This window comes from Zootoca vivipara, chromosome 6 (assembly GCF_965207765.1).
Source record: "Zootoca vivipara chromosome 6, rZooViv2.hap1.1, whole genome shotgun sequence".
Classification (NCBI taxonomy): Eukaryota; Metazoa; Chordata; class Lepidosauria; order Squamata; family Lacertidae; genus Zootoca; species Zootoca vivipara.
The window spans coordinates 38,613,322-38,640,840 of NC_142589.1; the positions used below are offsets into that span (position 1 = coordinate 38,613,322).

The 27,519-nt window shown below is 47.4% G+C and overlaps 2 protein-coding genes across 8 annotated transcripts in view; one reads left to right on the plus strand and one right to left on the minus strand.

The window, feature by feature from the left end:
- Positions 1 to 437: 437 nt before the first annotated feature.
- On the plus strand, positions 438 to 13,349 carry ZNF276 (zinc finger protein 276). 4 transcript variants are annotated; one of them, XM_060276031.2, is made up of 11 exons: positions 438 to 740; positions 4,114 to 4,423; positions 4,786 to 4,841; positions 6,208 to 6,723; positions 7,631 to 7,709; positions 8,820 to 8,897; positions 9,525 to 9,638; positions 9,735 to 9,810; positions 10,312 to 10,429; positions 11,378 to 11,477; positions 12,571 to 13,349. In XM_060276031.2, exons 1-11 carry the CDS (start codon positions 518 to 520, stop codon positions 12,854 to 12,856), a joined length of 1,956 nt encoding a protein of 651 aa, XP_060132014.2. In that variant the 5' UTR covers positions 438 to 517; the 3' UTR covers positions 12,857 to 13,349. The 4 variants fall into 4 exon arrangements, with proteins under 4 accessions (XP_060132014.2, XP_060132013.2, XP_088528101.1 ...); XM_060276030.2 differs by having other exon boundaries at positions 6,211 to 6,723; XM_088671975.1 differs by having other exon boundaries at positions 438 to 733; positions 4,113 to 4,423.
- Positions 13,285 to 27,519, minus strand: part of FANCA (FA complementation group A) — a 40,623-nt gene continuing 26,388 nt past the window's right edge. For 2 of the 4 annotated variants that reach the window (XM_035119100.3, XM_088671974.1), the window contains exons 23-43: positions 27,310 to 27,452; positions 26,971 to 27,041; positions 26,758 to 26,857; positions 26,200 to 26,399; positions 25,942 to 26,038; positions 25,156 to 25,332; positions 24,608 to 24,681; positions 23,458 to 23,586; positions 22,883 to 22,973; positions 21,654 to 21,826; positions 20,825 to 20,930; positions 20,223 to 20,282; positions 19,659 to 19,763; positions 18,829 to 18,941; positions 18,065 to 18,206; positions 17,858 to 17,920; positions 17,263 to 17,368; positions 16,979 to 17,054; positions 15,618 to 15,759; positions 14,539 to 14,631; positions 13,285 to 13,559 (exon numbers count right to left, since the gene is read on the minus strand). In XM_035119100.3, coding sequence (XP_034974991.1) covers positions 13,458 to 13,559; positions 14,539 to 14,631; positions 15,618 to 15,759; positions 16,979 to 17,054; positions 17,263 to 17,368; positions 17,858 to 17,920; positions 18,065 to 18,206; positions 18,829 to 18,941; positions 19,659 to 19,763; positions 20,223 to 20,282; positions 20,825 to 20,930; positions 21,654 to 21,826; positions 22,883 to 22,973; positions 23,458 to 23,586; positions 24,608 to 24,681; positions 25,156 to 25,332; positions 25,942 to 26,038; positions 26,200 to 26,399; positions 26,758 to 26,857; positions 26,971 to 27,041; positions 27,310 to 27,452 — 2,363 coding nt within the window. In that variant the 3' untranslated portion in view covers positions 13,285 to 13,457. Of the gene's footprint in view, positions 13,560 to 14,538; positions 14,632 to 15,617; positions 15,760 to 16,978; positions 17,055 to 17,262; positions 17,369 to 17,857; positions 17,921 to 18,064; positions 18,207 to 18,828; positions 18,942 to 19,658; positions 19,764 to 20,222; positions 20,283 to 20,824; positions 20,931 to 21,653; positions 21,827 to 22,882; positions 22,980 to 23,457; positions 23,587 to 24,607; positions 24,682 to 25,155; positions 25,333 to 25,941; positions 26,039 to 26,199; positions 26,400 to 26,757; positions 26,858 to 26,970; positions 27,042 to 27,309; positions 27,453 to 27,519 lie in introns of all 4 variants that reach the window. The other 2 variants (XM_088671973.1, XM_088671972.1) reach the window with 1 other exon arrangement.

Sequence of the window (27,519 nt, forward strand, 5' to 3'; positions counted from 1 at the left end):
TGGGGGCCCCAAAGTTTATGGGCACTGCTATTCAAATGGTGTGTGCGTGCCATGTCTTGTGATCAATTGTGCGGGATGGAACCTACCTGCCCCAACCCTAATATTTTATTCAAGTTGGCGCTCGTTATTTCCCCTGTTGCCAAACAGCCTTTTGACTTAAAGGCAAAACTCTTCCAGTGCCCGCCCCTGCCAGCAGTCTTTCTCCAGGCGCACCGCCGCCCTCCCTACCCTGCGGGCGCATCCGTCGAAGGGCAGCGGAGACTGCGCGGCTCCGGCTAAGCGGCTTTCAGCCCGTCTCTAGGACCGCGGCAGACCCGCTCCGGGCGAGAAGAGGCTGCTCTCGCAGTAGGTTCGCCACCGGCTGGCAGGCGAGCGGGAGCCCCTCGCCGGGCGGAGCTCCTGCCCGGGCAGGCTCCTCCGTCCGCCAGGGGCGCTGCGGGCCGGAGCCGAGCCAAGGCGCTGCCGGAGCCGCAGCCAGAGCCTGCCGAGCGGGGGCCGGGCCGGGCTCTGCACGGCCATGAAGCGGGATCGGCGCGGCCGGTTCTTACCCGCGGGCGCGGCGGCCAGGGGAGCTCCAGAACCACCGCCGCCGCCGCCAACACCAGCCGAGGCCAAGAGTGTCCGGGCCCGCCGGGGGCGCCCCACCGCCACCTCCCGGGAGCAGGGACAGCAGCCCGAGCCGGAGCCGGAGCCCGAGCAGTGGGCCTCGCCAGCCTCGGAGGCGGCGGCAGCGGCAGCGGGTGAGCGCAGGCGGACAGGGGCACCCCGGCAGCGCGCTCTTCTGGGGACTTGGCGGGCGGCCCGATCCTCCGCGTGCGCGCTAGGAAGGAAGCCGCGCTTCCCCGCGGGAAGTACGCAGGGCAGGGATCGGACGGGGCGCGCGCGCTCGGGAGGCGCCTTGGCAGCACCAGGGCTGGGCTGGCCATCGGGTGGCGGCGGAGCTGGGCTGGGCTAGACTGGCCCTGCTTCCAGTGCCGGGGCTGGGCCTTAAGATGTGAAAAGCGGTGAACAGAGCGCGTGCAGAATGACTTTCCCTGATCGTTGGGTCAGCACATCCGTCGCTGATGTGCGCCAAGCACGCAGGCAGGCAGGCGCGAGCGCGCAAACAACCAACGCTCTCCTCTCCCAATCGGTCGCGTTTGGAATGCTAACTGCAGGAGTCCGGGCCTTTTGCCACCCGGAGCTCTCCAGTGGGCAGCTTTGGAGTCCAGTCACGTGGGTCTCTTGTAGGGCTTCCATGCACAACCTAGGCTAACTGCTCCGCCAAGGCGCACCTTTTCACCATCCCGGGTAGCTGTAGTCGCAACTATCGTGCAACTGCCGGGATGTAGAGGGCGCTGGGGCAGCTGGCTGAGCTGGGCCTCCTTAAATCTCACTGTTTAGGGCTGTCCGTGCAGTGGGGCAGGCCCTGACCATTGAGCTGACAAGTACCTAGCAGGGGTGACAGAGGCTCTGGCTTCCCACTTTGAAGCCATCAATGCCCATCAGAGGCATGGAGAGGTGCCAGGTGGATGAACCAGGAAGAGGACTTGACATCAACCTCTGACCTTCCTCCAGAGGTTGATGGACTTCAGCTCCCAGATTCCTTAGCAGCTAATGGTTGCTCATCCATTTTCATATACAGTATTGTTCCTCCCAGTATCATGATTTAGTTGTATGGGGTTCACTCACAAATTTGCAGTCTTAGAACAGGAACTTGCATTTTAAAAAAATCTTTTGCTGATAATTCTGTGGAAAACGATACATATTTGATGCTGCTAGATAGACAAAGATGGTGTTGCTCCCCAACACCAGGGAATCAATCAGCTTTCCCCTGCCTAGTAGCCACATGCTCTGGTCTCCCTCCCCCCTTGCAGAGGTGTGCAACCTGAGGCCTTATGGGGAGTTAGCAATATCTGTCCTGTTACATCCTTATACCAGGTGTGATGTGGGATAATGGTTTCTACAGATGTAATAACCTGGGCACCATCTTGTTCCACATTTGCTGAACTGATTTGGCATGGAGATAGTCCCAGACTCACTGCCAGTTCATATGCCAACATGTGGGTCGTGGGTTGCAATTGCACCTCCATACCCATAGCAGAAACACATCTATACTTCATGTACTTGTTGAAATGCTGGATGGTTTTGTGCCATGTTAATCTGTAACCCTTGTTCTTGGCCTCAGATTAGGTAAATGTGCCTGTTTAAAATTTCCATTGCCTTCCCTAACCGGGCACAGTCTAGCTGTCTTTTGACTCCAGTTCCCAGCAGTCTCAAGCTGCCAGCATGGCCTGTAGTCAGGGATGATGGGAGTTGTAGTCCAGCAACATCTGGAGGACTGCAGGCTCCCCTACTTATTGTTATTGAGGGAAGGAATTCTGGGCACTGTTGTCTACCCTCCCAGAGTTACAGTTCCCAGCAACCCTTAAACTACAATGCCTGCAAAGATGTTTTGAATGTGCTTTGAAAGTATAGTGTGTTTACCATTATGTGGGAAAGCTGATTAGTGAATTGATTTTTTGTGTGTAGCTTAGCAGAGACAGTTCTGGGGAAGTCTAGGCTGAGGGTTTGAGGAGAAAACCTTTGTGCTGCTTGGAGGGCCTTTTTGCAGGGATGAAAAGAAATCACAGGTAGCTTGGTACCCTGGAAAATGTGCAGACCAGCACCAAAACAGAAAGCTGATGCTTTATGTTTTCTAGGCCTGATTTGCGGCACCTTAGTTTCATTTGTCTGCCTTCTCTACTTTAAAATACTCAGCTCTGCTCTCTCATAGAATTGATGGCGGGGGAGGGAGGAGTCCTGGACAAAAAAGGGCCCTGGGTGCCGAGCTGGGGCCACCACCCATGATCAAGAGGAGACTTGCTATGCCTCTGAGACAGCGAGTCACCTGATTGGCCAGTGCCACAGTAAAGCCTGCTGACATCATCTCTTGGACTCTTCCAAGTCAGGAAGTGCTGCAGAGGGGCTGTGGGCAGTTTGCAAACCAGGTCCCTGCACAGATAGCAGAACTTGCTTGAAAGCTAACAGGAAAACAAAAGGAATTGGTTCCTGTTACTCTCACAGTTCTTGGCAAAGCAGGAGCTGGATGGTTCAAAGCAAGGACTGCTCTCTGAGCTGAAGACAAAAAAGGTTAAAGGATGCCAGAAGGTAGGGCTGGAGTGGGGGGAGGCAGTGACAATATGGCCTTTCTTGGTTACAGCAGCAGGGGTCAACACTCAGCTTGATGCTTCACTCCAGCTCAGGTTGCTCCTGTGTTCACTAACTGAACTGCTCTAACTGCTCAGTTCCCTGAAGCGATATCAAGTTTACGTTTGTATCCATGAGGACTAGGATCTTGGGTATGTTTGAAGAAACTCCTAATTTTTAGGATGCTGAGTTATGCATTTGATGCAGAAGGCCATGCTTTTATGTGTTGTGATCATGGAAAAATTGATTGATGGAATCAGAGGGCAAATACATTAAATTCAACCCCCCATGTCCCAAAAGGATGTTCCTGGGTGTTTGGCAAGGACCATTTAATAGTGTTTCTCTGGTGGCCACCCACTTACATGCTCTGGGAGTTAGTTCACACAACGGTTGGGCTTGTTTCTCCTCTGTCCTGCCTCCTGCCATTCTGCTCTGACTAGGAGTCTTTTAAGGGCTGTAGTTCCGTGGCAGGACACCTGCTTTGCATGCAGAAGGCACCTGGTTCAATCCCCAATGGCATCTACAGGCAAGGCTGGGAAAGCTGCCTGCTTGGTACCCCAGAGATCTGCTGCCAGTTACTGTAGATGATACAGAGGTAGGTAGACCAATGGTAATAATAATAATAATAATAATAATAATAATAATAATAATAATAATAATAATATTTATGCCCCTGCCCATCTGGCTGGGTTTCCTCAGCCACTCTGGACGACTTACAGCATATCTAAAAGCATCAAACATTAAAAACTTCCCCAAACAGAGCTGCCTTCAGATTTCTTCTAAAAGTTGTGTAATTCTTTATCTCCTTGCCATCTGAAGGGAGGGCATTCCACAGGAAGGGCGCCGCTACCGAGAAGGCCCTCTGCCTGTCTTGTACCTTCATTATGCTTCTAAAGGCAATGCTAGTCTCAAAGTGACCTCTTTTCTTTCCTGAAATCCTTGCAGGATTCGGCCGGGGTGTGAGCACCGCTTACTGCCGGCTTTGCCACGGGAAGTTTTCCTCTCGGAGCCTGCGGAACGCTTTTGGAAAGGTCCCTGTGGTGGGGGAGAGCTCCGAGAAGCAGCGGCGCATGGACCAGGTCTTCTTCACGGACTTCCAGCGGCTGGTGGGGGTGGCTGTCCGGCAAGACCCGGCCCTCCCCCAGTTTGTCTGCAAGAAGTGCCACGCCCAGTTTTACAAGTGCCGCAGCATCCTCAAGGCCTTCATCCAGAAGGTGAACCTGTCTCCCACTGGCCACCTCAAGCCACACGGAAAGTAGGTTGAGCGGATTTCTCCACTCGCGGGAGGCTGGGCTGCTTGTGGCTTGTCTCGGTAGCCACCAAGAGTTGGCCCCCCAAGCAGGCAAACTTTTGTGAGCTGTATACAAAATACTTTGTTAGGCTGCTGATGTCCCACTAACAACTTGCACTTGGTACAGAGGGCTAGGGAAATACTTTGTGGGTTCATAATGTGTGCGGCCTTATTTGCAAGGCCAAATGTCCAGTTTCCAGCAGCTGGAAATTGCCTGTGCACATTTTTTGTTTGTGAAACTGCCACTTTGAGACCAGAGCACATGCTGCCTGCCTGTCCTGCCTAGAAGGCGTCTGATTTGCTCTGCCGTCTTGTTTTGTGTACAGGGACAACCTTGCCCAACCTCCTTTTCCTGCTGCAAAAGGAGATGCTCCGTCTCTAGGTAAGTAGGATTGTTTTGGCTCCTCTGAATTTTCTCTTTGATGTCGGTTGTGGCTGTTGCCTCCACAGATTAAGGGCAGTTTCCACTTTGCCTACGCTCATAGCTGATGTGGTGCTCAGTCTCTGGCAATTTCCCTATGACTAGTGGGGACCAGGGTGGTCTCTGCACTCTAGGGCCAGCTCCAGTGTCCCCTTGGGAAGGCAGTATTTTTATGTATCTAAAACATCTGTTAGCAGCCCTTCATGAGAAGTCCCAAGGCAGGATACCATCAGTATAAAAGCACAAAGATATCTAAAATAAAAACAGTGTAAAACAGTGATCCAAAATAAAATAACTCAGCATCAGCTACAGGAAGGGAAAACTAAACTTTTGAGTGCCAACAAGCCAGCCGTGTGCAATTCTAGGTAGCCCCCCCCCCCCCCCGGCTGCTTTTGCCAGATCACAGGTTCAGGCAAACTCTTTTTCTCTTTCTTGAATTTTATTTCCAAGATACAAAGACAAAAACAACAAAATAAAATAGACACAGTTGCATCTTGCAATTACTAACCGAAAACAATGTGTGCAACATTCAGGATGAAGGGTTGAATATAAATAAACAAAGTAAATAATGTGTTTTTTTTCCTTTTTAAGTGTAGGCAAGCATATTTCTAAGATCTGTTGGGAACATGGATCTTTTCTGTATACTTCATAATAATATGACAGTTTGTACTTGGTCTCTGATCCATCATATGAAGAAAGGCTTTGATCAATGTTGCAGTGCACACCCCTGAACAGTGCACAACTGTTTGCCACTGTCAGTCTCTCTGCAAACCAAGTCTTAGGCAGGATGATATTCAAGTGGGCTTTTCCTTCTTCCAAGCTCAGTATAAAGAAGCAGTAGCTCATCATCCCTTGCCTTCAGCAGATGCAAAGCTGCATGTATCTAGCATGGCTTTATTGTTTATCTATTACACTTCTAGTCCATGTTTCCTCCAAGGAGCTGAAGGTGGTGTAATTTCAAGAGGTAACTCTGCCTAACCGAAAGCAATGTGTTCAGCGTTCAGGAGGAGGGGTGGACTATGAATTCCATAAATAAAATACAACCAGATTGATTGTATGTGTGACCACCTAGCACAGTTGCTATAGTCCAGGCATGTCAAACCTGCGGCCCTCCAGATGTTTTGGCCTACAACTCCCATGATCCCTAGCTAGCAGGACCAGTGGTTGGGGAAGATGGGAATTGTAGTCCAAAACATCTGGAGGGCCGCAGGTTTGACATGCCTGCTATAGTCCATGCCAGCCAGTTATTTGGGGTTTATGGTGCGGGGCAGGTGTTTCAGTGGCATGCCTGGTCTCTGCTACCCTCTGTTTTTTCCCCTGCCAACAGCAGACCTGATCACATCCAGTCCCCAGTGCCTCCACAGCTTAGTGATGTGGACCCACAACCACGCCGAAAGCTGCCAGATTGCTCCGAGCCTGCAAGGCGTCTTGTCCTCGGAGTACTGCGGGATCATCCAGGCCGTGTGGGGCTGCGAAGAGGGTCACGATTATGTCATGAGCACAGATTCGGACTGCAGCACCTTGCTGGTGGACAACGCCCTGTCCGTCAAGTGGGAACTGAACAAGGGCCCCTCCCCGCAGCAGACGCAGACACACGTGACGGGCAACGGGGTGGGGGCCGACTGTACGGTGGCTGCGGCAGCACCGTCGGAACCCCAGCATGGCGCTACTCGGATGGCAGACAGCCAGCAACCTGCAAAAAGCGGGACTCCTCCGCCTGCGCTTAGCACAGAAAGCTGGGTGCCGGAGAGCCAGGATTTGCCTTCCTTCCAAGATGCCTCGGAAGCTCCTTTGCAGGAGGAAAGCCTGCCGCAGCCAGACTGCCCTCTGAATGGCAGTCCAGGTAAGTGGCATGCCAAGGATTTATCTCCAGGATGTTGTGGGGATCGCGGGTCGCAACTCCACGCAGGTCGTCGCACATTTCTTTGCACAATATACACATTTCTGAGTGTTCAGCTGTTCAAGCCTGTGTGGAAGAAGTGCGTTCACAGAGCTGAGTGCCAGCATTCCTGATTTATAGCTCTTTTTTATAAAATGATTTTTATTAAATTTTCCAAATAAACTACATTCAAACATATATTCATACAGTACATTCAACCCATTCGCTCTGCCGAGCTTGTGACTTCCCTCCCTCCCGTCATTCGGCTTTGTAGCTCAATCTGAGTCTCGCAGTTCCTTATTTTATTATTTCTGATTTATAGCTCAGCTGTCTGGGACCGGGGGGTGCCCTTTGCATTCTTGTTGCTTTTTAATTTCCACCCCGTTGACTTGGATTTCCCTCCAGCCAGTGTGCCCAGACACTCATGTCTTCTCATGGCCTTCTCGGTAGTGGCACCCGCCCTGTGGAACGCCCTCCCACCAGATGTCAAAGAGAAGAACACCCGCCAGACTTTTAGAAGACATCTGAAGGCAGCCCTGTTTAGGGAAGCTTTTAATGTTTAACAGACCATTGTATTTTAATATTTTGTTAGAAGCCGCCCAGAGTGGCTGGGGAAACCCAGCCAGATGGGCAGGGTATAAATAATAATTTATTATTATTATTATTATTAGAAGCAGGCTCTTGCCAAGGTGAGCTCGGGCCCACATCCTTTGGCTGTGAGAAGAGGAGGCTGGGCTGGGTGGGCCTGACCCAGCAGACAGGCTCTTTTTATGTTCAGTTGGGTCGGGTGTGTTGCAGGAGTGTTGTGCCTTGAGGACTGTTGTGCTTTCCTTTGCGCCCTTTGCAACACACATTCTTCTCCGTCTTCTAGGGCCACTGAGTGAGAAGCTGGTTCCCTCTGCAGCCTCGGATGAGCGGGTAAAAGACGAGTTCAGTGACCTTTTTGAGGGGTGAGAGAAGAAGAGCGGGATTCAAATGTCACCTTTGCAAGCGCATGAACAATGATTGTGGGGCGGGAGTGGATCTTATTCCTCACCGGAGTGTCCAGTCACTGGAGACGGCTTGTTTAGGGGGTGGAGGGAGGGGTCAGGACAGCACAAAGGGCAGTTTTCACGGTCTTTATTAGAAGCAATGCAGTCCAATAATAAAAAAATACAATTATTAACTCTATCAGCAACTCCTTAATACTACCTTAAGTTTAGTTCAAATTAATTGTTGCTGTTACCATCACTATTTATGACCTTTGTTCTTCACTAAGGTTATAAATAATGTCCAAGTATTGGGTTGTTGTTTTTAATCAAACTGGATGTACTATTCTCACTGATGGGCCAGAATGTGGACAGATACTGATCCATACTGCCTTTGGCAGTGATTCCAAAGGATGTTACTTGGGGCAATCTTCTCTAGTATTTATTTTACTTATTTAATAGAATGTTTATACCACTTGATGGTTGGGGGTTGTTTTTTTACAGTGGGCAGGCGAGGGGCCTAGACAGAGAACTGGGGGGAGTCTTAGCAAGTGGTCTTATGTGGAATGGCTATAGCTCAGTGGTAGAGCCCCTGCCTCGCATTCAGAAGGTCCCAGGTTCAATGCTCAGCACCTCCAGGTAGGGCTGGGAATGCCCCCTGCCTAAAACTCTGTAGAGCTGCTGCTGCTGCCAGTCATACCAAGCTGGATGGATCTTTGGTCTGACTTGGTGTAAGGCAGCTCCCGACATTACTTTGGTCTGAAACCTTTTGCAGGCACCACCTTCAGCTTTTAAGCATGGAACTGATTAGAGCTGGACACTTGCTTTTTAAAAGACCCCAAAGGCCAGGCTTCCAATTATTTGATGCCCAGGAACCCACATGGTAGGGCAGTTTCTATGCTCGCCTTTTTGTAGCATAGCGGCCTTTACATTGAGTGGTTCTGGGCCACTGTCTGGAGTGTGTTGTTTTCTTGAAGAAGGAAAGCTCACTTGTAGCAGTTTCTCTTGAGCTGCACCCCACTGTCAACATAAAGGCCCAATGAGGCTTCGCCTGCCTTCCGCTTTAGTGAAAGGGCCTGTTTACTTTCTCAGGTACTCCTTGAGTGACGACGAGAACGACAAGAGAGCGCAGTCTTCGGATGACTACTTTGAGCCTTACCCGGAAAAGAGGTGAGGGCTTTTTCTTGTCCTTTTGCTGTGGCAGAAGACAGGAGTGGGAGCTTCTTTCTCTCAAAGGAATTTGACCTTTTGCACCGTCTTCCACTCTCAGTGGGCAAAGGCCCACATCCATTCCCCTCCTGTTCCCACCTTCTCTCTTTTCTTAGGAGTGAGCCGGTTTCTTTTCACCTCCCCACAAATGCGTCCATTTGTTTAGGATTGTATTTTAAGTAGAGCTATGCAAACGCTCTGGTTTGTGCATGGGTTTGTGCAATGGAATATTCTCCTGAGCCCTACGAGCGCCTTCAATCTGTTTTAGCCCCTCAGATTTGGGGAGAGCGCAGGGGAAGGAGAGGGTGGGAATGTTCCATTGTGCAAATCCTTGTGCTGTTGAAACGAGTGATGTGGATACTTCCCTTTATTTCAACAATTTAGTCTCCAAGTAAAGCTTTCAAATGTTTGCGTTTATTAATGGGTGGCCAACCTGAGAGCCTTGCACTGGCCGAATTTCATGTAGGCTTTGGGGAGGGGGGCAGAAATAGGGAGATGCAGCCCTCAACAGGGGTAGGGAGGTCGTTCACACCTGCTTTATAACCTCAGTTGACATGCAGCAACAGTTCCCTGTTCCTCCTCTGTTAGGGTATCCAACAACAGGAAAGTTGAAAGCAGAGAAGCAAAGAAGCTTGAAGAGCCCAAAATAAGGAAGAAGCCAGGACCCAAACCTGGCTGGAAAAAGAAGATCAAATGTGAAAGGTATTGTATACCCAAAGCTTCCAAGGCGTGAGATTCCCACCCCCGAGAATGGTCCACACTTCTCACCAGTTACTCTTTCCTCTGCTTTTTTTAAAGGGAAGAGCTGCCCACCATTTACAAGTGTCCTTATCAGGGCTGTACAGCTGTGTACAGAGGTGCAGATGGCATGAAGGTATGTTGATAACTACTATCTCGGCGGGACTTTACTTTCTGGAACAAGTGTCTCTCCCTGCCGCCACCCCCCTCCCCCCGGCTCCTTTGGGTGGAAGCTAACCAGTCAAAAACCAGATTTTAATGATTGACAGCCCTGCCTAATGAGAGAGTAATCCTAGCTTACAAGAGAAGAACAAGGAGAAAAGCTTATGACTTTAAAAGCGTTTGATCCAGATTTTGCTGCCAGTTTGAGGAAATGGATGCAGCGCTCTCTACTTTCTGATTCTGTTCACGTGATCGCTGCCGTGGAGTAGCCTTGGCCAACCAGTTGCCCTTAGGAAGTTTTGGACTACAATCCCCATCAGCCTCAGCCAGCACATGGACTTGTAGTCCAAAATCCCTGGAGGGCCCCCAGTTAGCCAAGCCTGCCATAGGTGATCAGTTTGTCACTGCCCGCAAACCTGCATGGAGTGAAAGGGTGGCTCTCTGTGAAGACCTCGATCTCTCTTCTTGGATTTAGAAGCACATCAAAGAGCATCATGAGGAGGTCAGAGAAAGGCCCTGCCCGCATCCAGGTTGCAACAAGGTGTTCATGATTGACCGGTACCTTCAGCGCCATGTGAAGCTCATTCATACAGGTACGTTGCGCTTATGAGAGAATGATGGAGGATTTGCATGGAAGAGAAGGAAATGCCATGGCAGAATCAGGCATCACAGCTGGCATAGGAGAACAGGCTTTTTCAGTGGTGTCCCCCCATCTGGAATGCTCTCCTCAGGGAGACATACCTGGCACCATCATTGTAAGACATTTTTATTTACCCCAGGGCTTCTGGTGGTTAAGTTAGCCTCTACTATGGTGCTCATCTTTTAGTTGGATAGGACAAAAAATGTCCTTCTTCCTCTATTGTTGGAATAATTTTTAAAAGGAATTTTGAATTGCATATTTGTTGTTTTTAATTTGGCTGTTAATTAATTTTATCTGTTTTTTTTATTTTGTTAAGTTAGGTCGCTTGCAGGCTATTCTGTATGAAGCAACTATGAAACGTAAAAAATAAAAATAATGATATTCATGGATCTGTGGTTAACCTGCCCACAAACTGGGCAGACCTCTGTATCATCACAGAGAAAGCATTGGAAAAGTGCTCTAGTTACTTTTGGGGGTGGGGGGGACTGCAGAAAACATTGCCATCTTATTCCCCTCCTCTGCCGCCATTATTTTCATTCATTTCATTTTCATTACTTATTTACTGCTTAATGTAATGAAGTCTCTTTAAGAGGTTCACACAAAAGGCAATCATAAACCCCTAAGCAAAGTCTTCCAAGAGTGTCAATGAAGGAGTGAGTCCCAGTAACATAAGAAGAGGTTGGGCTGCTGGTGTCAGGCCAGAGGGGCATCTCATCCAGCTCCCACAATGGCCAGCCAGGTGCCTAGGGGAAGCCTGCACCAGACTTCTTCACACATGTTCTCCAGCTGCAAGTATTGAGGTAGACTGCCTTTGATGCTGGGGTGGGGGTGGGGGTTTGTACTCCACTTGCTGTTGATAGTCATTGTGACTTTTAAACCCTGTTCCCTTCTTCCATTGCAGAGGTGCGGAACTATATCTGTGATGAATGTGGCCAGACATTCAAGCAACGCAAACACCTCTCCGTTCACCAGATGCGCCACTCGGGAGCAAAGCCTCTCCAGTAAGCACACTTTGCCTGTGGACTTTTAGAGATAAGCGGTGTTGCCTTCAGGGGGCATCTTAAGATTACTCAAAGCTGAATTTGAAAACTAGTATGCCCTAACTAACGAGGATGAAGAAAGGTCATCTCCCTTGCAGATGTGCCAATAATGACACTTCCAAATTAAGATGTGGCACACAAACACACACACATTTTGGGTCCTGGGATTGGTTTTTTGGTTCATACGTCCAGTAGTGTGGGAAATGATGATTCTAGGATTGGTTTGGGAAACATTTCCTGCAAAGCCATCTGTCTCAATGCAGAATTACAGTCGTAGCTTAGAAGCCAAATGGAATCTGTTTCGGAAGTGCATTCGACTTCCAGTGCACAGCTTCCGATTGGCTACAGGAGCTTCCTGCAGCCAATCGGAAGCCCCGCCGGACATTCGGCTTCCAAAAGAACGTTCGCAAACTGGAACACTCGCTTCCGGGTTCGCGGCGTTCGGGAGCCAAAAGGTTCGACTGCTAAGGCGTTTGTCAACCAAGGTATGAGTGTACATGTGACTGATCATTTTGCCATAGTGGAAAACAGCACTCGGATTTCTGTTGGTGGACTGTGGCGTCTCCTGCACTTCAGAATGAAGGAGTGCTGCTGCTGCTGCTGCTGCGATGTTAAAAAACACCTATGCAGGTTAGTGCAGCTGACCTGGAGTGATGGAGAAAACTGCCATACAAGTCTGTCTTGTTAAAGCACCAGACTATAAGGGGAACAAGGTTGCAGTGTCTGACTTAGCAAAAGCTAAGCTGCCACTTCTCCTATAGGATATTCTGTTCCCACAGACAAGAGATGACACAGCTCCACCAGTGTCCTGGATTTTTGATCGGGACATCCAAACTAAAATCTGGAAGCATGTTTCCCGCCCTAGCAGTGGTCTCAAGTGCAGCTCGGTATTCAGGGTTCTTAGTAGATAAAATACGTGGTTATTGGAAGCATCCTGTCTGAAAGCAGCTGATATATTTCTTCCAAGGCTGAGGCTGTGCTGCTGCTCCCCCTCCTTCATGGGGATGAGACCATGTGGCTGGTCTGAGGTCCACTTTCTGCTTCCCCCCTGCAGGTGTGAAATTTGTGGCTTCCAGTGCAGGCAGCGAGCATCCCTCAAGTACCACATGACCAAGCACAAAGCAGAGACTGAGCTGGAGTTTGCCTGCGACCAATGTGGGAAGCGCTTTGAAAAGGCCCACAACCTCAACGTCCACATGTCCATGGTGCATCCCCTCACCCAGACTCAGGACAAAGCCAAGGCTGCTGAGCTGGAGCAAGAGGCTCTGCCGGAGGCTTCAGAGACTGCAGAGAACCATCCTGTGAAATTGGAACCGAGTGTGCAGCAGGAGCCCACCTGAAAGACCCCTGGATGGAAGCCCTGATACAGCTTTGCATAAAGCAACACCGAGTGGGAGTTTTAAACATGCGTTTTTTATGGATCCTCCCAAAAACAGAAAGCGGTGAGGACTTGCTCTTGCTTGCTGGTGAAAAGCTTTCCATTGCTGTGACTATTCATTGTGTGTGTGTTTGTGTCCAAGACCGTAGCAGTGTCTTACAGAGCCATATCCGTCTCGCCAAAGGAAGCAGGCTGTTCTGCCTTCCCTCTGACGTGGCGATTGGTTGAGCTCAGAAAAGGTATCGCACCTGTTGTAAAGGTGTGTCGGCCATAGGCACAGGCTCATTTTTAGGGGTTCTCAAGCTGACGGAAAGCCCAGTTTCAGCCCGAGACAACTTGTTTTAAATTAAATTCCAAAGCCAATCTGAAAAAGAAAGACAAACCAGAATATTTGTAACATGGTTTTTATTGTTACAAAGTCATGGTCATGCTTGTAATAAATTATTTACACCATACTTTGAACAGATTAAGCCCTTGCAGGCGTGCCCACTTTTCCCTGTCCGTGCATTTTGTCCAGGTGGGCAGGGAATCGCCCCCATGCCCGGCTGCCTGGACTTCCGCTGTCAGAAAAGGAGAAGTTCTTCATCAAACAGATCCCCATCATCACTGGAGTGCACAAGGGCAGCCTTCATCTCTGGGTCCAAGTCTTCACAGAGACTCATCAACTAAGAAGGAAAAAGAGTCTGGTGTCAAGAGTTGCTACCTCTCTGAAGCTAAATCCTTGGGCAGACTGTCTGCAGACAGCACTCTGAAAAGACAGATCTCTGGCCTGGTCATGTCATTTCTAGGAGCGCACAGGTCCTAGAATCCACCACACCTGTGGACAGCAGGAGCCAAAGGTGTGCAAAGAGTCAAGGCACAGCTGCTTGGAGCGCACAGGTGGCAAGGCTAGGAGCAGAGGAAGCTGCTGGATACCAGGTCAGACTGGCTGGCAGTTCTTGGGCAGAAAAGGGAGCTCTACTCTTGGGAGTTGCCAAGGGTGCAAAGCATGTGCTATACTACTGAGCTAGGGTTCCTACCCACTATAACTGTTAAGTTTTAAAATGCACAATCTTCCTTGCCCTTCTTTTGCCAGTTACACGAGGGTGGTAGCAACCACAGAACTGGAGAATTGGAAAGAACTGCTCGAGAGCCTCGGAAGCTCCTACTCAGGGGCTTGTGCTTCAGGTGTAAAGCCAGACATGCAAAGCATTAAGGCCTGGGTTCAATCCCAGCATTTCCAGTGAATGGAACCCAGAGACGGATAGGCTGGAAAACACCTCCACCTTAAATAGGCCTTTAGGTGATACAGAGCAAGGCCAGTCTTAGGGTGCAGCCAGACCAATATTGGGCACATTTCAGCTTTTTCTTCCTCAAAAGTCCTAGTATTGATTTGTACTCGCCCCCTCTAAAATGGCAAAGTTGAGTTTCTGTCCCCTTCGCCTAGAATAAATGCTGGATTTGACCTCTGTACAAAGCTGTATCCAAATAAAATAAAATAGGAAGAGCTTTGCAAAGGAAGTGTGAGGTAGAGGGCTGAAAGACTGAGCCAGTCGCTATTGGCTTTGTTGAACTGATTTGCTGGATGGATCAACAGGACAATCCAGTGTTGCCCGCAGCCCGGATTTCCCAAGTTTTGAGGTAGCAGAAAGACCTTTCACCCACCTGCTGGAGGCTGGAAAAGCTCCCTTGAGGACACTGGGGGACTGCACATAGCAGGAACTGCCGTGCTGTTCTTATCAGCGCCAGTGACGACTCCTGGGAAAGACAAGGCACCGTTCAAATAATGTTGCAACTAAGCCACAGCTTAAGAGTTACAGGAACCAGAAGGGATGCAGCTGGCGACTCATCTAATCCAAGGGCAGGGAAGTCAGCCCCAGCTAGCATGGCATGGGATGATGGGAGCTGGAATTCAACCACATCTTGAGGACCACAGATCTAGATTAAATATTTGCATTCCGCTTTCCCAACAACAGGGTTGAGCTCAAAACGGCTGAGAGATGTTCCCCATCCCTGTTCTAACACCTGGTTGGTGTAGCTTTTCTCAAATGGATTCTCGCCCATAGGCAGTTTTTGCTGGTACTGAAATGCATCAGCCATTAGAAACATCTTCCTGGTATCTAAGCTAAATCTGCTTCTGCTTTGAACACATTTTCATAATGGAAACAGTGAATAATACTTCTGTAGACTGATCTTACTCAAGACTTATATCCCACCTTTTTTCTCCAAGGGGTGCAAGGTGGTATCAGTGGTTCCCTAACTCATTTAACCCCCCCATCATAACCCTGTGAAGTAGGTTATGCTTAGAGGCAGTGACTGGCCCAAGGTCACCCAGTGTGCTTCACGGCTGATTGGGGATTTGAATCCTGGTTTTTCCAGGTTCCAGTCCGACACACTAACTGCTACACCACACTGGTTTTCCTTGAGTGACTTCGCTTGCAGGTAAAACTGTATACACTGCCGGAAGCCGGCAAAGACAAAAATGCAAAGTTGACTGACATGGCTGTTTATCAGAACAGTAGCTGCAGTCTCTCTCTCACACACATCCCCCTTTCATCACTAAGCCCTAATCTGTTCCAGGTGCTCCCAAGTACAAGGTGGGTGCTGCCGAAATAATGACTCATGGAGTCAACACAATAGGCAAATAAAGCCTGTGGCTAGCCAAAAAGGGAACAGGATGGTTCTGTACTTTGGAAGGAAGCGGAGGGGCTGATTAACCAAAGGGAAAGGGATGAGGTGCTCACAGGCTCAATGGAATGCAGGCTCAGTCCCACTGCTGTTGTCCCATCTATAAAGAGCTGCAGCAACTGTGTGTACATGTCAATGGCAACATGCAGGAATGTTTGCTCCTTAATAAGGTGTCCTGGTTCAAAGGTGACGACGAGGCTACAGAAGAAAGAACAAGTTATCAAACCAAGCAGGCAACAAGCTTTGCTTGGATGTACGTCTGCAGGCAGACTTGCAGCTGAGCCACTCGGCCATGTCTTTTGACTTGAAAATTCAAAACAAGTTTCTAAACAAGTTTAGAAGGGTTTTGTGGTGATGGTGATTTATCTACATGTATCAAGTCACTTCAATACAATGAAAAGTATCTACGCGACTTGACAAGTTAAAATGCACCACAAAAAAGCAATTTAAAACCTCTTAGCCTGACCCCTAAAGACTGACACCACCGAAAAAGGTCCAGACTTGTGTGACCAACTTCCACACCCCTCTCAGGTGGGGCACACAGAGAAGGGCCTCTGATGAAGGCTACAGGATCTGGGCTGCTTTGTATAACTAGCACAAATGCCTTTTAAGAAGGACTAGAGGCCAAACTGAAAGGCAAATTTGATGGATTTTGGCCTCGATAGCCCAAAAGGCCACTCTCCAGATCAGGCATCCCCAAACTGTGGCCCTCCAGATGTTTTGACTTACAACTCCCATGATCCCTAGCTAACAGGACCGGTGGTCGGGGAAGATGGGAATTGTAGTCCAAAACATCTGGAGGGCCGAAGTTTGGGGATGCCTGCTCCAGATACTGGTTGAGGTGTGCATTTGTGACCTGCTTGTAACTTTCATGGCATTTCTGCCCATTTGCGGTAGGTAGTGGGGTGTTGAAAGGAGACTGTTCATTAGGCCCACAATGGCAGTTCTTGTCTTCTGAATTCGGCAATAGACACTGCCCGCTGCCCAGAGTCAGGACAGCAAAGCAAAAAAGAAGGCTGTGATGATGTCCTGCCACAAAGCAGCAGGGGAAGCCTCTTGTATTTGCATCCCACTTTATCTTCATAGAACAAAACTCCCAAGTGGCTACTACTGTATACAACTCCCAACAGCCCATGTTGGCCGGGAGGCATGAGAGCTATAGTCCAAAAGAGCTTGGGGGCACATGGTTGGTGAAGACCACTAAAACATCAAAATGAAGAAATGAAATGAAATAAAGGCAGGAGGAAGGAAACCCCACAAAATACAATATATTAATGGTGCTTCTCTCTTAACTTGGGATTACTGAGTGGTTGGGTGTATCAGTTAAGCAAGTGCATAAAGTGGCCCTGACAAGTTTCTGGTACCCTTGATTTTCTCAGCAAGTATATTATATGCAGAATACATTTGTGAAATTTACCTATAGAAGGCAACTGGCAACAGCCTCAAGTGTTCATGTGATACAGTACCATGCAGGATTTGGTAATGGTTGTGGTCTGCAATGCCAAGAGAGACAGGTTTTAGCTAGGCGCCAGCTTTCAAGCAAACATTTCTCACAGTTGTTTTCTTGGGGGTTGTATCCAACTCATTTCCACGAGATCCATTGAAAGTAACGGAAGTTCTGTCTATTAATGGTCTAGCCTGAGCCGTACTTAGCTGGCTACAACCCTCAGACGGCTGTAGCTTATGAAGGAGCATTCGTACCTTTCACTGCTGAACTGAAGATGGCTAGCCAGGATGCACTTCGTTCCTTCAAGCCCTGAAGCAGCTTTGAGCTCCAATCCAATGCTTTGTGAGCATCCACACCCTCCTGCAAGTTACAAGGGAAAAGCACACTTGTACCTCCCCTGTTTGGTACACCCTGAAGGCATTACCAGAGCCACTGGGAACAGCTATTGGGTTGCTTTGAGCAAACCCCACTACCTTTCTCCATTAGTTTACCCATCTATAAACAACAGGTTTATAGTAGCTTCCTACTTCTCAGGCTTCCTTTCAGGATAAGCAGCAGACAGACAAAGGCTGTAACAATCATTGCATACTTTAAAGTACGGGAATTTTATATCTCATAGAATCATAGAGTTGGAAGGGACTCTGAGCATCATCTAGTCCAACCCCCTGCAATGCAGGAATAGGCAGCTGTCCCTTGCGGGGATCGAACCTGCAACATTGGCATTGTCAGCACCATGCTCTAACCAACTGAGCTATCCACCTCCACTCCACCTTTGCAAGTTTATGTGAAAGTTGAACGGTGAAAAGTGAAGGCACTGGGTCTACCAGGCAGTTTGAGAAATCTACTTACCTGTGGGGTTACTCTCGCTGAGATTAAATCCACGACTGAAAAGAAGAAGAGGTTCACCAAGAGCTGTCAGGTAAAAGAAAAAAAAAAATAAACGCATCACACAAGCCTGATGTCGACCCACTGGTCTAGCCTGCAGAAGCCAGTATTGCCCTCTGTACCATCATGGACACATCATGGTAAAGCAAAATGCAAAATGTAATCTCTTACTTGCTCTGCTTCAGGCCCCAGCCTTTTCAGCCCTTCAGCCACCTTTTCATGCACCATTTGCCGTTGCACAGTGAAATGTAGAAAGGCAGCAGAGATCCAGGGAAGGTCAGAGACCAGGGAAGCTGCTTCCAGTGAGAGGAACCTAAGTGGTAAAGACAAAATAGTTGTCAGTTAAAAGGCCAGCGGGCTCCTTTTCATAGATGACAGCCCTACTTACAGGTGAAACTCGGAAAATTAGAATATCGTCGAAAAGTGCATTTGTTTCAGTAACGCAACTTAAAAGGTGAAACCAATATATGAGATAGATGCATGACATGCAAAGCAAGATATGTCAAGCCTTTATTTGTTGTAATTATTTGTCATTAGGTGGGTCAATTATAAATGGAATGTATTTAATGACATGTAATAGCGATGTTTATTTTTGTATTATTGTAACCATTTGTTTTATTACTGTGGAATTTCCAAAAGAAAGCATTTTTAAAAATTAAAAGAAAAAGAAAAAATAAGTTGCATTACTGAAATAAATGCACTTTTCGACGATATTCTAATTTTCCGAGTTTCACTTGTAATCAGGTGTGTGACGTGGCTGAGAAGCAATGATGTATAGACACCTGGAAGTCCAGAACCAAGTTTTTCAAGGTGAGAGCTAAAAAGGTAATAGGAATGCAACCCCTCCCCATCTCTTCTCATGGCCGGAGTGGGAGACATGAAGGGAACACAAAGCTCAAGAGCTTCTCAGGTGTGAGCTGCTTCCTTGGAGTTACCTGCTGACAGAGGACTGCAACTCCTTGAGGCTCTGCAATCCCTGTGCGACTGGAGCGCCAAAGAGTCTGTTCCACTCCGAGAAAAGCACGGGCTCCAGCCTCTGCCACCAGCGCTTCATGGAGTCAAGACAGAGAGCGCGAATCAGCCACTTCTTAAAACTGCATCAATGCCATGTGTTTACATGCCACTCTTACATAGGGTTTCCTCACCCACTTTATTTGAGCAGTGTTGCAGAATCAAGTGTCCCGTTCCCCCCCAACCCATACTCTGGGCCCCAAGTAGCTACGTTTCTAAGGATGCATCTGAAGTCATTAGGATCATCAAGAGGAATACTGTATTCATGATGAGGAATAACAGAAAAACTTTATTGTTATTAATACAGAAGGCTCTTGTGTGACCTAAATATCTGCAGGAAGAATTAGGACTGATGCTTTAAAAACCCAAACACACCTGTTTTAAAATATTGCTATTTTAAACCAAGAATTTATTTTGAGTAGTTTGGCATAGTATCTGCTCAGGCTGGGCTATTATGGTGTTAGAAACGCACGCCACCCCCCAAAAGTGTATGCTCTCCAAAACCGCCCTGGCTGATCAAGCTCCTGCTTTAGAGAACTTGAATCATATTATCATAGAATCATATAATTGTATGTAGAGTTGGAAGAGACCACGAGCATCATCTGGCCCCCTGCAATGCAGGAATCTTGCCCAACGTGGGACTTGAACACATGACCCTGAGATTAAGAGTCTTGTGCTCTACCAGCTGAGCCAAGATCTTTTGGAACTGCAAGGAGATGTATAGAAAGTTAAATCAACAGCACAGGCCTCTTACCGCTGCAGAACACAGGATTATAGGGCACCTGGTTTGACACAAGGTGAGAATGGCAGTCACCTCCTGCGCAGGTTTGTGACACTCCAAGCTGGCGCTCAGCAAGCCCTGAAGGACAGCAAGGACAGTCACTAAAGTAGATTTCAGTGCACTAAGGTAACAAAGGTGCTTCGCTAAGGCAGCCTTAGCCAACCGGGTCTCCTGCTTTGGACGACAGCTCTCATCAGACTGATGCAGAGGGTTGCTGTCAAAAACCACTGGAGGGGAATCAGGCTGTGGAAGGCAGCACAAATACCACGTCCCTCAGGTGTCCCACTGGCATGAGTGGGAGCAGTGGAGAAACAACACTTGGGAGGATTTTTAAAAATGTACTCCAAGCCCACATTCAGCCCTCCTAGGAAACTATCTCATTACCCATTCTAAATGGATTGCATTATCTCTCTTTCTCTCTCATGCAGCACTCACACACAGAGAGACTACATAGGACAGCCAAGGGACTAAATTCCTTCCCTGCAACCCCAAATTGTGTGGGGAAATTCAGAAGACAAGAGATGAGTTAGCAGTTACCCTGAAGAAATGAGACGTGATGTCGTAGGAGAGCACACAGCCTCTGGAGCAGATATTCCTCTGTAAAAATGTGAATAAGGTGAGGAAAGCATTCCCAAGAAATTGGGATAATTAACTCCAAAATCAGCAAATAAATGTAGGTGCGCCCTGACTCAATGGTGCCCCCACCCAAGATTGTGATGGTTTTATTCTGGCTGCTGACAGCACAGTTTGTTTGGGGTTGCTCCTCCTTTCAAGTTAGCAGGCAGGAGATCAGAGTGATAACACAGAGAGAGGGGATCAGGTCCCTTTCCAAGGGCAGCGACCTTCCCCAAAACAGCAAGCGAGCATAAGGGCCGCATTCTTTAAAAAGCAGTAGACCAGCCATCTCTAATATGGTTCCATCCACAGGTTTTGGGCTGCAACTCCTATCATTAACTGCTGTGTAGTCCAAGAAACATCTGGAGAGTAGCAGTCTGAGGACGGCTGAAGCAGACTGCTCTCTCCCTGAGGCTGCTTTAAGCCCCAGAAGGAAGATTCAGCAACAGCACACCCAGAGAGCAAAACGCACAGCCAGGAACAGTTATCAAGAGCACTGCAGTTCTTTAGGGCAGGATACACACCAGTTCTGTGTTTGCAAAACAGAAGAAGTCTTCGCAATCCAGAGCAATTTTATTTCCTCTCTTCTGTGTTGCTATGAGAACCGATGGAGGGAGACCTAAGAGAATCCTGAACAAGAAGCAGTTTGTTTCATGGTAAAAACCATATTCATTCTGGCTTTAAGAATAGTGTCTGATTTGCTGCGGACAGGATTTCAGATTGCCAATGAAAGCAATGAACGGAAGCGTTAGCAAAACGGGGGCCAAGATCAGGCTATTCCTAGCCATCCCTCTGCCCCTCACGAGAGCAGAGAAGGCTGTAGCTGTGTGACAGAGCACTAGCTCTGCATGCAAAATGCCTGAGGTTCAATCCCCGCCGGCATCACCGGGGAGGTGATGCCCCCCGAAAAGCCACTGCCAGTCAGTTTCAACAGTGCTGAGATAGATGGAGCAATGGCCTGACTCCGTATCTTTATTATTTTGAATGTTTGGCCAATGTTCCTTCCCAAAGGGAGCCTAGAGGGTCTCAAAACATAATAAAATTAGATGAAAACCCATTTAAAAACACCACTGTAACATACTGAGGCAACAATTAAAACCAGCAGTGTGAAAAACCTGATAGCCAGAGGCCTGGAAACAGAGTCTTTCCTTGCTTCCTGAATGCAAGTCTTCGGAGGGACTTTCGTAGCTGGGGTGCCACCACTAGGAATGCCCGGTCTTGGGTATCTACAGCTTCCTATGTCCCATAACCCAGGAGGAAGGGGAAATCTTGCCTTCCATTGGCCTCTATGCAGCTGTGTTTTTAATTATCCTCAAAGCCACTTGGACTCATTGGCAGCCATAGTGTATTTACCTGGTTTGAAGCAGCAGCTCCTGCTGCCGAAGTAGCCTGTCCCCCAGAGATGACCCATTGCCCAGAGCTTTTTGCCGCTCCTGGAAAACCCTGAATAGGAAGTGCTCCTCCCTTCTGGAGCAGGAGTCAGGAAGGGCTTTCTTGCGTTCCAGCTCCAGCTCCAGCAGCATCTCCTGAAATTGAAACAGCAGCCGATTAGTAGGGGGCAGGAGACAGCGTTTCAACTCCTGTTTGTTTACTTTTTTATTAAATTCCCACCCCACTCTTCTTCCCAAATGAGCCCTGGGCAGCAAACATCAAAAATTTAAAACAATTCAATTCAAAACTACGAAAACCTTGTTTAAAAAAATTCTAAACCACCTAAAAACATTTCAAACTGTTCAGAATGTCTAAAAACATATTGCAATAACCTGTAGTTTTATAAGAGTATATATTTAAAGCAGATGAATAAATGAGTACGTTAAGTTAATTCGGAATATGCAGAAAATATAAAAATTTAAGGAAAGGGGGAAGAAAGTAGAGTTTTGAAATGTTAAAATGATTGTAAAATGACTGAAATGTATAAATTTAAAAATCATAAATAAAAATTAAAAAAAAAAAAGAATGTCTAAAAATGTGAATATCTTCACAGCAGTGGATCAAAGATCAAAATAGTGGTATTCCATAGTAATGAATGCCCAGTACTTATTATATATTTATTTTCCCTCAAAGCATTTCACATACGTCCCTAATCCTTAAAACAACCTTGCAGAGTTGGACAATGTTAGGCAGGCCACTATCATAAAGCTACCATAAGCTCTAGTGCAATCTTCTCCAACTCAGTGCCCTCCATATGTTTATGACTACAATTCCCATCTGCCCTTGAAGACCATTATACTAAGTGCAGAATGCAGTGGCCTGTGGTGGCCACAGGCATTCCAGCCCAAGCTGCAGTATTTAGCAACAACGCTGCACAGGAGAACATGCATGTGCATGTTCTGTTATCTGCAAGGTACCTGAGACTAGGTCATCGTTAGCCATCACTAGCAGCCAGTGCACAAGACGGCCAGCCACAAGACTGGCTGACTCTCCCGCAATTTAACTGAACGTTGCTTTATGGGTTGGGAAGCACCTTTGTACTTGTCATTTCATTCCTAGCATCAGAAGATCAACCCCAGCAAGCGGCAAAATCTTTAAAGAAAAGAAGACAAGTTCAAACAAAAAACACATAGCATGTACATTTGCATCACCTGCAACCGGCAGTAGATATCGGGGCTTCCTCTCCCATGGGACATGGAGCATTTCGAATCTTTTAGGTAGTTGGGCTTGTCCAGCTCAGACCTGGAATTAAAAGCAATGGAGGAGCAGCTACTGCAGGGCCCAGAAATATCGGAACACACAGAGAAGCCAGTGGCATTTGCCAGAGAAACTGGGAGAGGGACACATGCAAGTTCTGAAGCTGCTAATTTTGCATCTTTACCTGCTTTAACACGCCATGGAAACACACTATCGATAAACAAGAACTATTTTAATAGAGTGCATTCCTGGGCAGGGGGAAGGAACAATCTCAATTAAGGCAGATGTTTATCAGCATTGCGTAGGTGGGGGAGCAACACACACTTTCACCCAGCTGATCATAGGCAGAGGGAAATGGCAGAATTTGGGTGGGAAAGATAATTGGTGCTTTGTTCATCTGTAGAAGCAATTTAACCAGCACCTTTAATCAAAGGGAACCAGCCATTGTGCTCAGGTTCTGGTAGCAGGTTTCCCAGAAGGAGTACCTGGCCTTTGGCTTGATCCAACGGAGCTCCTCTGACGCTCTTACCTCTGGCAGAAATCCAGGATGGTGCCAATAAGAACAGAACACATCTCTCTCAGGTCTCCATCACAGCCTCCAGCAGCAGCAGGCACAGGAAGAAAGTGCTGATACAAAGCCCAGTAATGGAATTCCTGCCTGCATGTAGGAGAGACAGGGAGAAAAAGCTCAGAACTTCTGCCAGCAAATCAAAAGGCAAAAGAGAGGTGGGGTGGGGGTGGGGGTAAAAGACCTTGGGCCAAATCTTCTTAGGGTTATCATCAGTGCGCAAGGCTGGACAAAGAAGTAAAGGCTTTTACGCTCAGACTCAAAGGGACAGACAGAGGGTGAGAGTTTTGCCAAACCATTTCAGAGACTAAACCAGGGGTCAGCAAACTTTTTCAGTAGGGGGCTGGACTATATTTTGGGGAAAAAATGAACGAATTCCTATGCCCCACAAATAACCTAGAGATGCATTTTAAATAAAGGGACACATTCTACTCACGTAAAAACACCAGGCAGGCCCCACAAATAACCTAGAGATGCATTTTAAATAAAAGGACACATTCTACTCATGTAAAAACATGCTGATTCCTGGACCATCCGCGGGCTGGATTTAGAAGGTGATTGGGCCGCATCTGGCCCCCGGGCCTTAGTTTGGGAACCCCTGGACTAAACAATGAATTATTTTAGTTAATTATCCTTCTCTGGACTTTAGCTTTAGGAATGAGGGTGTCAGGATCTTGTGCTCTGCCTTTGGAAGGATTAAGGGGCTATTTTATTTATTAATTTAAAAAAATCTATAATGCTTTTCAGAAAATGTATCCAAACAGTGTACAACCATTTAAAAGATAACTTCATTAGAGCTACACACATCATACAGCAGACAAAGAATAAGCAACAAAAAGTGCTTGAGGAAGGGTGATTTTTCACACACAAATCACTGTTTCTCACATCACAAACACCTGCACTGTGATTCTTTTTTTTAAAAAAAACCCTTCTAAAACCACTGCCTCCCCCCTCCCCAATATTCTGGTGCCCTCCAGATGTTTTGGACTACAATTCCCGTCAGCACACCCATATGAGGCTGCTGGGAGTTGTAGTCCAAAACATCTGATGAGCATCAGGTTGGTGAAGGCTGAACCTTGAACTAAAGTTAAAGCCAGCCTGCAGCACTCACCTCTCACAAGGAGAAAGAACGTCTTCATCAGGCTGGACCCCTAGCTCCATCAGCAGCCACTCTTGGAGGGTCAGCTACAAGAAAGATAAATTTTTGTACGGGAAACACAAAACAGCAACAGGAGCTCCCTAGACACCTTAGCCTGTTCCTCCGTGCTAAGCATTAGGTCATTTGCTCTGGCCCTCAGGCATACACTTGGAAGTGCTAATAGCATTGAATTTCTTAAATCAGGGTGAAATCAGGATTTACTAGCAGAGTTCTCAATGATTTAAAGTAGACTGGCAAGGATTTCTGACTCCCCGTTGCTTAACAGCAGCGACAATAACCTATCCTACCACTATCACAAGGCCTTCATGTGTAATGGATTAAGAGCTCTTCTACACTTCACTCAAACTTTCAGAGGGCTGCTCAGCTCTGACTAAACTGAGCCAAGCTTTTATGCCTGCTTAACTGACACCCCAACCGTGAAGACTCAACCTGCTACAGATAACGTTGAGACATGGTTGCCAGAGGGCAAGGGAAGAACCTGGCACAGTCACTGATTTTACCTGGAACTCTTTCTCCTGCAAGAGCTCTTTGAACTGGGTTTGCTTCCACAAGCAGAGGGCAGCTTTCTGGTAACAGATAGTGGAGTGAGATAAAGTTTTCCAAGGAATCTCAGCTGGGTCTCCGTCATAGCCTCTTCCTCGAGCCTCTAAGCTGAGCCGTGGAACAACATATTGAAGCTACAAAACCGGGGGGGGGGGGATTGTCAATGTAAATAGCACTGAGCTAGATGGACTACTGGTCTGACTCTGTATAAGGCAGCTTCCTATATTCCATATACAAATCCACAAGTTGACTTTATAGAATAACAGGGTTTTTATATTTGCTGACATTATTGATTTCATGACAAATATGACCCCAAATTATTAAACAGCATTGATGTAATTCCCCCCCAAAAATGTAGGAGCATAACAATAATAAAATCTGGAACCACAAGTTTTGAGAAAAGCTGGCTGGAAAACGCTGCACTCACAGAATGCTGAGCAATCAATCTAGAGAGAATCGTGGACAAACATGCAGGTTAGCACACTATAGAGCAGGCATCCCCAAACTGCGGCCCTCCAGATGTTTTGGCCTACAACTCCCATGATCCCTAGCTAACAGGACCAGTGGTCGGAGAAGATGGGAATTGTAGTCCAAAACATCTGGAGGGCCGAAGTCTGGGGATGCCTGCTATAGAGTAACTGAGCAGAAATATCTGCAGTGGAAAGATGCATTCGTCTTCGGATTTTGACTTCTGAGTGCAGGATAACTGTCGTTTGCTTTAAATATATATTTTATAAAGTTACCTTTTTTACAAAACCAGGATGAAGGAAGGAGCACAGACAAGCATGGGAAAGGGAAGGAAATTTGCAGAAGTAGTAAGAGAGAGCAGCTGTACAAAACCTGCAGAAAGAGCGAGAGATGAAAAGTATGATTTTGTTTGGCCTTTCAAATACTATCTATTGTATTTTTATCCCATCCTCCAAGAGAAATTTACATGGTTTTCCCCACCACCTATTTTACTCTCACAACAGATGAAACCTTTGATGGAGAAAGAAATTCACCTCATGCAGAAGACAATGGACTCTCCTGTCCGGCACACCAATAAATAATCCCAGAGCTCAGTAATTGAAAGACATCTTTTGGATGCAGAGTGTGGAAGCCAAGAGCAGATGTCCACCTCAGGAATTAAGGACTTGGCTTCATTTAAGTGGATTACAAAGACAGCCAGGCCAATGACATGAGCATCACTTAAAGAAGGCCCCTGCAAACAGACAAAACATACCCCAATCAAAGCACATAAAAATACATTTTGTATCCAGGGCAACCAGTTTCAGTAAACCAGGAGTGGCTAACTTGCAGGCCATCAGTTGTTGGACTACAGTTCCCATAATCCCTGACCACTGGGCCATTCTGGTTGTGGCTGATGGGAGCTGGAATTTAGCAGCATCTGACAGGTCACAGGTTATCTCTGCAATAAAGCCCAGAACTCAAAGGGGGCCTATCTCAGGACCTCAAGCAGACCGACATTCTGTGATGGCAACAGAAGGAGCCAGTTAAATTCCGGTTCTTCAGAGGGGTGCATGCATTAAGACATCAGCTCATTGCATTGGGAAACCCACCTGATGATAGATAAGCTGGCAGAGCCTGCCCAACAAGGATGGCAAGAGTCGGCGGTGCCCACAAACCATTTTCACAAAGAGGGATGGCCAGGCCCCTTGCCTGTAAGGAATACAAGCCATGCCATCATATTGCTGCCAGGATGAAAAATTATTTATCTCTGTTTAACTACGTTCCAGGAACTTTAAGTACCTAGCTGCAAATGTTATTTTTACCTGTCTGGAGGGAGGAAGGAGGAGGCAGCCATTACACTCTGGCAGAACGATGTCAGAAGAAGATCGATAGCCTGAAAGAGAGAGGCTGGTTGTTGATTTCTACCCCAGGGGGCCTTTGTATCTGGTGTTGGTATCTAGCAGGCAGACATACAAGCTCCTACCACGCATTATGAAGAACTGAGAACTGCAATTCCCATATTTTGTCTGACAGGACCTCAACAAATACTGAAAATATGGCTCATTGGTTGGATGGGTTCCAAACATTTTATCTCCGTAAAATGATTCTGTCTCAGGGATGTTTCAGTGAAGCAACTTAGAGCAAAGCACCTCTGTACGTACCCCTTGATCCTGCTCTTCAACTTCAGGAATGGAAAGGTTTAGCTTGAGCCTAAGACTCAGGGAAGCGGCTTCATCCTCGTCTTTCATACGTCCCAGAACGCCCACCAGTTTATCAGAGACCACAGCAATCTGAGCTGGCACCTCTGCAACAGAGAACAACATGTCAGAACAGCCAACAAAGGCGGCGAGGGTATATCCAGCTGCTGAAGT

What these genes read in the sequence shown, in the direction of transcription:
- ZNF276 (XM_060276031.2), top strand. Translation starts at nt 518, where the DNA reads ATGAAGCGGGATCGGCGCGGCCGGTTCTTACCCGCGGGCGCGGCGGCC. An exon ending in CCCTCTGAATGGCAGTCCAG is followed by an intron (nt 6,724 to 7,630) that starts GTAAGTGGCATG and finishes TCCGTCTTCTAG; the next exon opens with GGCCACTGAGTGAGAAGCTG. An exon ending in TTCAGTGACCTTTTTGAGGG is followed by an intron (nt 7,710 to 8,819) that starts GTGAGAGAAGAA and finishes TTACTTTCTCAG; the next exon opens with GTACTCCTTGAGTGACGACG.